Source organism: Equus przewalskii, chromosome 13 (genome assembly GCF_037783145.1).
Source record: "Equus przewalskii isolate Varuska chromosome 13, EquPr2, whole genome shotgun sequence".
In the NCBI taxonomy this organism is placed as follows: Eukaryota; Metazoa; Chordata; class Mammalia; order Perissodactyla; family Equidae; genus Equus; species Equus przewalskii.
This window is the reverse complement of record NC_091843.1, coordinates 61,038,176-61,050,141: the sequence shown is the minus strand read 5'-3', so window position 1 is coordinate 61,050,141 and position 11,966 is coordinate 61,038,176. Positions and strand designations below refer to the sequence as shown.

The window sequence follows — 11,966 nt, the reverse complement described above, 5'->3', positions numbered from 1 at the left end:
GGCAGGGACTACTCCTTCAGACCCCTGCCAGAAGGAAGTCCATCAAACACTGCTGTACAGCTGGGCTCTCTGTTATAGCCTTCTTAGATCACAGTTCAAGGACTATAAAATCATGTACTCAGGAGCCTATTCCAGACTTCTTTAATAGCTGTGTTCTTTGCCATTAACACTAAATCCTCCACGGGTTATATTATAGAAGTGATATGACTGCACAATTAAATATTAGAAATGACCACTGAGTATATCCTGTTTATTGTTTATGATTTACACGGAAAATGATGGATTGGGGTTGTAGAACAATAAACCAATCATTACATTTAGACCTGGGCATTTGAAAAACTTGCATTCCATTTTAACAGTTCATATATATTTAACAGCTTATATATAAATCCAGATCACAAATAATCTTAAGAATTAGAAGCTTAGAGATAAACAATTAAGAAACACAAAAGAGAACCACAAGGATTTACCTTTAAATATCAGCATTGATATTACAAGAAAGAAGAAAATGTCTAAAAAAAATAAAATTATTAGGTTAAGTCACTTAACATATAATAGAGAAATAAGAGAAAGAACGTTTTTATTAACATTTATACCTATTTCTAATTTACCTTCATATATTCTGATCTTTTTCAAAAGGATCCAAGATGTGATCAAAGAATATTTTGGCGTCTAAACTTATCAGCTTCAGTTTCTTACAACGAAAACCTTAAAATCTCAATTTTCTTTAAAAAAAAAATCTTACAACTCTTACTCAACTTTTCTCTTTCATAGCAGCTGTTTATAGAGAGCAGGGAGCCAAGAATGAAGGACAGAAACAGATGGAAAGCAAAAGTACAACAGCTATCTTAAGTTCAGCTCTCAACACTGCTGGCTGAGTTTGGAACCAAAACCTCTTAACAACTGGCAGATAATAGCTAAGCCTTAACAGGCAAAAAGAAATATTTTCTTTGGGACAGCTGCTATCTAGGAGAAGAAAACCAAGGTCCCTTAATACTGCCTAAATAGAACGTGTGGCTTATTACAGAGAAATCTGTAGCAATGTCAATTTAACCAGTAAGTGTCACAACTGATCAATATTACTTAAAGGAAACAAATAACAACAACAAAAAAATCACATTAGCCACAAATTTCCAGAAACAAAACAAAATTTAAAAAATCACACTAACCACAAATTTCCACAATATACACAGAATTAATTTTAATCTGATCTGACTCCTTGACACTAACTGATCATCAACGAAATATGGCATGGAAAGATCACAGAGTAGAAAACAAGCCAAGATTAGTTTATATAACAGTGACTATATACATCAGAAGAAAAACATGCTAGCTAATGCAACATTAAGGCCTGAATATAAGCATTTCCAAAGTCACAGAAGCCCCAAAGAATCCCTAAATTACAAAGTCACCACATTACATGCATGCAATGTTCAGTTTTGTTTTACCCATAAAAGGATACACAGTATTTTGCTGTAAATACCAGACACATTTACAATATATGCAAAAATTAGAATGCAAGTGTTATGTTCCTTATATTTAAGCCTCAAATGTGCCAAGAGTGAAAATTCATTTATTTTTAAGAATGGAGAAAAGGGATGGAATATAAATAGAGAAATTACACAAATAAAATGGAATTTTGCATTTGGGAAGCCATATAAATATTCCTTTTACATGTCCAACCTAAATTATCAATGTACTACTTGCATGGATGTACACTCACTATGTGCTTTACTATTTTACTTGCTCAAATAAGGTATTCTAACACCCAGCATTCTCTGGTGTTGACATCAAATCTGTAAGTTAAATATGACATCCATGTTTGTACATACTTGCCTATTGGGTGTGATCACCTAAAGTGGAAAGCTATACAATCTTAGTTTGGGGTTATATAATTACAAAGATGACCCTGTGGGTCAAATTCCCATAAAAAGAATAAGGAAAGCTGATTTCCTCACTTTTGTAGAAGCTTGTGAACAGCTCTTTTTGAGGGTAAATCTGAGCTCAGGATCTTCTTTTCTCTTTTACAGAGAGGAAAACAAAGGAAACATGTTAAACGTTCAGTTCTGTTCGCACAGTCACTAGGCAATCATATAATCTACTGCCTTTTCACCATTGGCTTAATTTGAAACTATCTACTTTTGTTTTAGTCCAGGTAAATAATTTTACCAAAATAAATTAGTGTAAAGAAACAAATGCTGATAATGTAAGATTAATAATCCTTGTTCAGGAATACTTTAAAGGAATAAATTATAACACAGTAAGGTTTAGATATGACGTAAAAAGGTATGACCAAATCTGACCCATACCCCATCATTTTTAAGCTTTATACAGGGTAGTACTATTTAACCTTCTAGTTTTTTAAGGATTCAGATTTTCCTGTGGGATACAAATAACAACTGTTTAAACACTTTATGAATGTTTTTGGACTTTCCAAAATATTTCAGAACCAAAATTACCTTAAACTAACTATACGAAATATTTATTAAACAAATGTGCCATGAGTGTTTTGGACCGTCAAGTATAATTTTAAGCAAGTAGAAAGGATTTCATAAGGCCATCTAATTCATCTCCTTGTACCAAGCACTGAGCACACTAGTTGTTCATATGCTTTACTAACCTTACTGCCAGACTAGCCATAGCAGAGCATTCATACGCTTTACTAACCATACTTTAAGCACATCCACCATTAAAAAAATTATTTTACTACTCAACCATTTTAGATTACATTTAAGATTTAAAAGTTTTGTGATGCTCTAGCCAGAATTTTAGCTTTTGTTTTGGCATTCTAAAAATCCTAATTTTAAACAAAGATGGAAGAGTAAACACCTTCCTAAAAAACCACTCAGTATTATGAACTAAGCGGTTTTGATGTAGCAAAAGCAAAGGGACCAGTGAAAAAGTATGCTTTAGAATTCTTTTTATTTCCAATGAAACCAAATTTTACTACTGTTGTGATCATAGTCTTTACATTTGATGCAAATAGGAGAGCTTAATTATAATCACTTAGTGGCAGTACTTCAGACAAAACCAATAATGTGTGCCACATAGATGATTATTTCTTCTGGAGAGAGTTAAGTGATAAGCTTGACTTTACAATTAATATCAACGTATTCAACTAAAGAAAATGGATGCACTGCTTCAACATTCAGCTTGAAAATGTTTAGTACTTTCTGCAAACCTAAATTTAGTTTAGAAAGGTTAATATTCTCTTTCTAAACTATGGCATAGACTATATATAGCATTTTTAATATATTTATATATAATTATTTGCACATCAGTTTCAGAAGGAATTTGCAGATTGATAGACTGATCTTATTCAAGTGTTGAAGTTTAGGGGGCTTCTGTGGTACTGTCATTTGAGGGTGGGGCATCGTGATCAGGCTCGGAGGAAGCAGCTGCAGAAGCTTCAATAACCGCAGGCGGAAAATGACGGCGGCACACAGGGCATGTTCCCGACTGGAGGGAGAAAAAAACAAGTTCACAGCCAATGGAAAGGTTTTAACTGCCACACAAGTATCTTAATGAAGAAAAAACAGTATCATTACCCTAGAAACAAATCAAATAACTTAAAAACAAAGACTAAGTAAACTCCAAATTCACACAATACAGAGAAGCAAAATTCTGATGCTATTTCCTCTTCATCCTAATCAGACTCTAATTTCTTTGAGGGTAAACAGTGTTTCTTAATCATGTTTGTATCGTTTAGGTCACTCACCTTTCATTTAGTGAGTATTAACTGAGAGTCTGCTACACTCTCTACTCAGCATTGGTGCCACAGTAGAGGGTGAGCAAGGCCTCACAGGGCATGTCCCCACCTGAACTGAATTATTACTATTTAATCTATGATGCATATATTAGAGTAAACCATAGACCTAATTAATGCAAATATTTATTATACCAAATCATCCCCCTAGGACCTCTGTCGCATATACTAAAACCTCGCTTTAGAGTAGCACAGATATGTCAAAGCAGATGGACCTCAGCCCTTCTTTATAAGGCATATAAGTACTTTTCAAAAAGATATGGAAGGTTAGGTGCCTTCCAAATGATAAAACAAATCAACCATAGACCTGGGAGGGAAGGTGGGACAGGGAAAGAAGTTATAATGGGAGCACAACATTTTAGGGCCAAGGGAAGATTACAGAGATGTGTCATCTGTGACAGATTAGCCCCTCACAAATCTGGTCTTCTTGCTGAAGAGCTCTCTCTGACAGAGAGCAGGGTGAAGAAATCACACTGGTGAAGGTGACAAAAATGTGTATCTCGAGAACCTTTTTCCCAGAGGAAAGGCTTTACACTAAGCTGTTTCCTGACAGGAGAGAGACTAAAGAGATTACTAGGGTTACAGCAAAGGGTAATAGGGTTATAGCAAAGGCAATGACAATTCAAGGCTGTACACCATATATGATGTTTACAATTCAAGAATTTAATTCAACAAACATTTATTACACACTTGCCATATAGACTGGGCTCTAAAAGCAACATTTTAGAGTCAGATAGATGAGTGAAGTCTCAATCAACTAGATACTAACTGTGTAACCTGAATGAGTAACAATCCTCGGAAAATGGGCATAAGGATATCAACATGTCCCAAAGTTACTGTGAGGAATAAATGGGAAAACACACGTGAATCATCTAGCAGTGCCTGACACACACCAGGCACACAAAACACCAGATCCTTCTTAAGGCTCTGATACCATCATGGGAGTTTAAAGAAAAGGGCTATTAAGGATAGAAAAGGTGGAATTTAAGCCAGACCTACCTAGATCATCTCATCTTACAGATGGTATGGAGAAAGACCACATGAGGCTAAGTAAACATGAGCAAATGTACAGAGGAGCAAATCTGAAGAGACAGGCTGGGGACTAGATCATAGAAGGCCTTGAAAGCTAAGACAGAAACTTTAGATTTTATAAAGGAATAGTGAACATTTCTGCATTGGATTTTAGAAATTTTAAGTAGAGTTTTGACAGAGATGAAGAGGTAGTAGAAGGGGAGAAGAACAAAGAAAGAGACAGGCAAGAAAAGAAGGGAGGAAGGAGAAGAAAGGGGGCAACAAGAAAAGGAGTGGTTGTAGGGAAAAGAGGGAGCTATATCCATAAGTAAATAAGCTGGGAAAATGATTTGGGCATTTCTACTGAACTGTATGAAAATATCCTTTATGCACATAGAGTTCATAGAGAAGACTTAAGGAAAACTCTTTTTTCCTTAAGTAATTCAAATATACTTAAAAATTATTGGGTAAATATTTAAGGACAGTATATAAAAATTTGAATAGGAGGTACTCGGTAAGTTATTAAATATTTCTCATATACATTTTCAGAGACACCAATCCGTATTAGCAGAACAGCTGTATATTCTTACAGTACTGAGTAGTGCCAAAGACTTCTTTGCTTGAAATACTTCTGAAAACACCAGATTTCAGGGATATGATTAAAGATCTAATTACTTTATCTTAAAATGATTTTTTTGATATTTAATCATTTCTGAAAATGATTAACTATCTTAAGTAGTTAGTGTTGTCTATATTGTTTTACAGACAATGTCAGTAAAGTAAAACAGTTCAATATTAATCTCTAATCATTAAAAGGCAGCCAATTTTTAACACTGAATTAAAAAGTACTACAAAGTATGTAGTTAAATAAAATAGGCTTAAAAGACTACCACCATCAATCAACTTTTAGGAGAAACTATTAAAATATTAATTTAAAAGAAGTAGATCTAAAACTTACCTTCTGTAGCCAAATTGAGACACAAGGTTTGTGAAAGAAATGGTGACAGGGTAACTCTGTTGCTATGTCATCCTTAATGTATTCACTGCAACAGATTGGACAGCACTGCTCCTGACCAATAGCTGAAAACAACAAGTAATTGGATCTATCAATCCCAGAAAGTTCAACTTTAATAAAACTGAAAATCAACATATTAACTCATAGATGATACCTATGAAAAACAAAAGAACCAGACTTTGATCAATTAATTGGCAAACATGTTTCTGTCTAATACGTGACAATTTGGAATTTAATAAACATTGCTTTTGTAGAAAAGCTGACTAGGGAACATCTGTCCCAGCCTATCATTTGATAAATTAAAAATATTCTAGGTGAAGTTTGTTAGAATCTGGTTTCACAGAAAACCTAATGAAAGTTTCTAATAGTATTTTATCTTTTAGGTATGTTGATAACAGACATGTACGGTGTGATTTGACGTTCAAGATCCACCTTGCCCTTACCAGTGTGATCTTCGAGAACAAGGGTTTCTGGAAGACCATCAATGCTCTCCTTACTAGCTGGTGGATTGGCTACCTCAACATCCACTGCAAGAGATTCTAAATGTGCCAGGGCAGTCTGAAAAAGAAAAGTCACAGTTCTTTGTTAGAAAACACTTTAAAACAGTACTAGAAAACTATTTTTAAAGTTAGCTTCCAAAATTACATATACCATTATTCTCTTCCTGTTAAGCTTCTTTTGCTTCACTCTCCTGCTCTTTTTGCCTCATTGCAAAAGGAACCATCATCACTACCCTCAAATCAAAACATGAAAAAACATACCAAAAAAAAGCTCTACTTTTCACAAGTACAACAAAAATCTACCTTGTCTCAATAACCATCTACTTGCTCATTATATACATATTTGCAGAAGAGCAGTTATCTCTTCCAACTTATGAGCTCCTGTGTAGAATCAGTAACATGAAAGAAAGTAAACATTTTAGGCAGGTTCAACTCACGGAAGATAAAATGTGGCCGAGGTTACCACATGTTCAAGGTCTGGAAGCAAATAATACATTCCTGAATGGCTATATATACTAATGGTATAGAGTTAGCATACCCACATTACTAGCTCACTAGTATTACTAGGTTATCCGGATTGCGAACTTTAAGGGTTCAAATGTCTGTATAAAGTTACTATTCTAACAAGGATGGAAAGAATATCAGATCATATGACCATCTAGTATGAGTCACTCTCATTCTTTTGTGGTTTGATTAGCCCTTGGGCTAAAATTAGATTCTAACTGCAGGTAGGACATATTTGCAAGAACAAATATCCACTGACAGATCAAAACAACCCAAATATCCATTGACAGATAAATGGATACACAAAATGTGGCTGGTAAATGTAAATAGATAGAGAAATTCAGAATACTCTGATACTGTAATATGGTGGTGTGTTAACCACTTTACTCAAGTATAAAGGTTAAAGGACAAGAGTATTAAAAGTAACTATAGCTACAATAATTTGTTAATGAATATGTAATAATAAAAAGAAGTAAATGTGACATGAAAAACAAAAGGAGGAATAAAAGCGTAGAGTTTTCACATGCAATTGAAGTTAAGCCGTTATCAGCAAAAAATAAACTGTTAAGATGTTTTATGTAAGCCTCATGGTAACCACAAAGCAAAAGCACACATTAGATTCACAAAAGACAAAGAGAAGGGACTCAAAGAATACTACTATAGAGAATCATCAACTCACAAAACAAGGCAGCAAGAGAGGGAGAAAGGAACAAGAAAATTACAAAACAACCAGACAACAATTAATAAGACGGCATGAGCAAGTCCTTATCTATCAATAATTACTCTAAATGTAAATGACTAAATTCTCCAATCAAAAGGCAAAGAGTGGCTGGATGGGTTAAAAAATAAGACCCAATTATATGCTGCCTATGAGACTCACTTCAGCTTTAAGGATGCATAAAGGATCAGAGTGAGGGAAATTCTTCAATATAAGTGGAAACATAAGAGCTGGGCTAGCTATACTTACATTAGACAAAATAGACTTTAAGCAAAACACAGTAACAAGAGACAAAGAAGGTTATTACATAATGATAAAGAGTCAACTCATCAAGAGGATATAATCATCATAAATAAACATGCACCCAACATCAGAGCACCTAAGTACACTGAGCAAATAAAAATAGATATGAAGTGAGATCAGACACTAATACAATTAAGTAGAGGACTTTAATACCTCACTTTCAACAATGGAAAGATCATCCAGACAGAAGATCAAAAAGGAAACTTTGGACTTGAACTATACTTTAGATAAAATGGACCTAACAGACACATAGAGAACATTTCACACAGCAATAGCAGAATACACATTCTTCTCAAGTGCACACAGAACATTCCCCAGGATAGATCATCTCATAGATCACAAAATGAGTCTTAGCAAATTTAAGACGACTGAAATCATACCAACTATCTTTTCTGACCAAAATGGCAAGAAATGAAAAATCAGTAACAGGAAGAAAACTGGAAAATTCACAAATATGTGGAAATTAAACAACACTGTCTTAAATAACCAAAGGGTCAAAGAAGAAATCAAAAGATATCTTGAAACAAACAACAATGGAAAGACAACGTGCCAAAACTTATGGGATGAAGCAAAAGCGGTTCTAAGAGGGAAGCCTCCTATAGCAATAAATGCCTACATTAATAAAAAAAAGAAAGATCTCAAACAACCAACCTAACGTCATACCTCAAGGAACTAGAAAAGAACAAACTAAGCCAAAAGACAGCAGAGGGAAGGAAATAATAAAGGTCAGAGGAGAAATAAATGAAGTAGAGACCAGAAAAACAATAGAAAATATCAACAAAACTAAGAGCTAGTGTTTTGAAAACACAAAATTAACAAACCTTCACCTAAACTAAGGAAAAAGAGAAAACTAAAATAAAATCAGAAATAAAAGAGAAGACATTACAAGTGATACCACAGAAATAAAAAAGGTCATAGGAGACTATCATGAACAATTATACACCAACAAATTGGATACTCTAGAAGAAATGGGTCAATTCATAGAAACATACAATCTACAAAGAATGAATCATGAAGAAATAGAAAATCTGAACAGACCAATACAAGAAAGGAGATTGAATCAGTAATCAAAAATCTCCCAACAAAGAAAAGGTTGGATCAGATAGTTTCCTGAAAAATTCTATCAAATACCTAAAGAAGAATTAATGTCAATCCTTCTCAAAGTCTTTCAAAAAATTGAGGCAGAGGGAACACTTCCAAATTCATTTTACGAGACCAGCACTATCCTGATACCCAAGCTAGAACACTACAAGAAAAGGACAGCCTAATAACCCTGACCAACACAGATGCAAAAAATCCTCAACAAAATACCAGCAAACCAAATTTAAAAAGATTATGCAGCACAATCAAGTGGGATTTATCACTGAGATGCAAGGATGGTTCAACATATGCAAATCAATAAAAATGATACATCACATTTATAGAATGGAAGATAAAAATCATATGATCATCTCAATAGGGGCAGAAAAAGTATTTGACAAAATTCAAATTTTCATCCTTTCATGAGAAAAACTCTCAGCAAATTGGGTATAGAAGGAACATACCTTGACATAATAAAGGCACACATATATGACAAGCTAACATCATAATCAACAGTGAAATGTTTAAAGCTTTTCCTCTAGATCAAGAATAAGACAAGGGTGCCCACTCTCACCACTCCTATTCAACGTAGTACTAGAAGTCCTCACCAGAGCAATCAGGCAAGAAAAAGAAATAAAAGGCATCCAAATCTGAAAGGAAGAAGTAAAAACTCTTTGTTTGCAGATATAATCTTATACACAAAAAATCTTAAACACTCGTCCAAAAAAATGTTAGAACTAATCAATGAATTTGGTGAAGTTGCAGGACACAAAATCAACATGTAGAAATCAGTTGTTTCTATACATTAACAATAAAATATCTGAAAAAGAAATAAAACAATCTCATTCACAATAGCATCAAAAACAATAAAACACTTAAGAATAATCTTAATCAAGATGAAATTTATGCATATTGAAAACTATAAGACTTTGAGGAAAGAAACTGAAGGTACAAATAATGGAAAGATATCCCATGTTCATGGACTAGAAGAATCAAGATTGTTAAAATGTCCATTCTACCATTACCCAAAGCAATCTACAGATTTAATGCAACCCTTATCAAAATTCCAATGGTATTCTTCACAGAAATAGAAAAAACAATCCTAAAATTTGTATGGAACAGCAAAAGACCCTGAACAGGAAAAGCAAAGAACAAGGGTGGAGGCCTCACACTTCTTGATTTCAAATTGTACTATGAAACTACAGTAATCAAAACAGTGCAACACTGGCACAAAAACAGAGATCAACAGAAGAAAATCAAGAGCCCAGAAACTAACCCTGGCATATATGGACAAGGGAGCCAGGAATACTCTATGAGAAAAGAAATACTCATTCTTCAATGAATGGTGCTGGAAAACCAGATAATCACATGCATGAAATTAGACTTTACATCACTCACAAAAGTTAACTCTAAACGGATTAAAGACATAAACAAAAGACCTGAAACTGTAGAAGTCTAAGAAAACATTGGGTTGACATTCGTCTTGGCAATGATGTTTTAGATATGACAACAAAAGCATAAGCAGGAAAGGCAAAAATAAATAAGTGGACTGTATTAAACTAAAAAGACTCTGCATAACAAAAGAAACAATAAAGAAAATGGAAAGCAAATCTATGGAATGGGAGAAAATATTTGTAAATTATCTATCTGATATGGGGTTAATATCCAAAACATACAAGAAACTCAAACGACTCAATAGCAAAAAAATCAATCTGATTAAAAAATGGGCAGAGGACCTGAATAGACATTTTTCCCAAAAAGCTATACGAAAGGCCAACAGGTAGATGAAAAAATGCTCAACATTACTAATCATCAAGGAAATGCAAATCAAAATCACAATGAGATATCTCACACCTGCTAGAATGGTTATCATCAAAAGATAAGAAATAAGTGTTGGTGAAGTTGTGAAGATAAGGGAACTCTTATGCACTACGCTGGTAATGTAAATTGGTACAGCCACTATAGAAAACAGTATAGAATTTCCTAAAAAATTAAAATAGAACTATCATATGAGCCAACAATCCCACTTCTGCGTATATATCTAAAGGAAATGAAATCAGGATCTCGAAGAGATATCTGCACTCCCATGTTCACTACGGCATTATTCACAATAGCCAAGATATGGAAACAACCTATGTGTCCATCAAGAGAAGAATGAATAAAGATGTAGCATGTATACACAATGGAATATTATTCAGCCATGAGAAAGGAAATCTTGTCATTTGCAACACAACATGAACGGACATTGAGGACATTATGCCAAGTAAAGTAAGTCAGAGAAACACAAATATTGTATGATACAACTTATATGTGGAATCTAAAAAAGCTGAACTCATAGAAACAGAGAATGGAATGATAGTTGCTAGGGGCTGGGGAGTGGGAAAAATTGGGAGATGTGGATCAAAGGGTACAAACTTCTAGTTATAAAATGAGTAAGTTACTGAAATCTAATGTACAGCGCAGTGATTATAGTTAACAATACTGTATTATATACTTAAAAGCTGCGAAGAGAGTAGATCTTAAATGTTCTCACCACAAGAAAGAAATAGTAATTACGTGTCGTGATGGAGGGGTTAACTAACCCTACTGTGATAATCTTTTTACAATATATATACGTGTATCCAATCAACACATTGTACACCTTAAACTTACACAATCTTATATGTCAATTATATCTCAATAAAGCTAAAAAAAATGTGGTGTATTATATATATATAATGGAATATTATTCAGCCTTGAAAAGGAAGGAAATTCTGACATATGCTACAACATGGATGAACCTTGAAGGCATACATGCTAAGAGAAATAAGCCAATAACAAAAGGATAAATTCTGGCAGTATGATTCTCCTTAGATGACATACCTAAATAGTAAAATTCATAGAGACAGAAAGAATGGTGGTTGCCACAGGCAGGGGAGCAGGGGGGGGGATGGAGAGTTATTGTTTACAACAGACTTAATGCCACTTAACTATATACTTAAAAATGGTTAACCTTTACATTACGTGTATGTTACCACAATAAAAAATAAACAAACAAACTGGGCCTCTCAGGTAGGAGGAGGATTCTGC

The 11,966-nt window shown here is 34.0% G+C and overlaps 1 protein-coding gene across 1 annotated transcript in view; it reads right to left on the bottom strand.

Moving 5' to 3' along the window:
• Positions 1–233: 233 nt before the first annotated feature.
• The window catches only part of PJA2 (praja ring finger ubiquitin ligase 2), a 76,755-nt gene continuing 65,022 nt past the window's right edge, over positions 234–11,966 (bottom strand). Inside the window, exons 8-10 of the mRNA XM_070569582.1 lie at positions 6,236–6,350; positions 5,736–5,857; positions 234–3,459 (exon numbers count right to left, since the gene is read on the bottom strand). Coding sequence (XP_070425683.1) covers positions 3,334–3,459; positions 5,736–5,857; positions 6,236–6,350 — 363 coding nt within the window. The 3' untranslated portion in view covers positions 234–3,333. The remainder of the gene's footprint in view (positions 3,460–5,735; positions 5,858–6,235; positions 6,351–11,966) is intronic.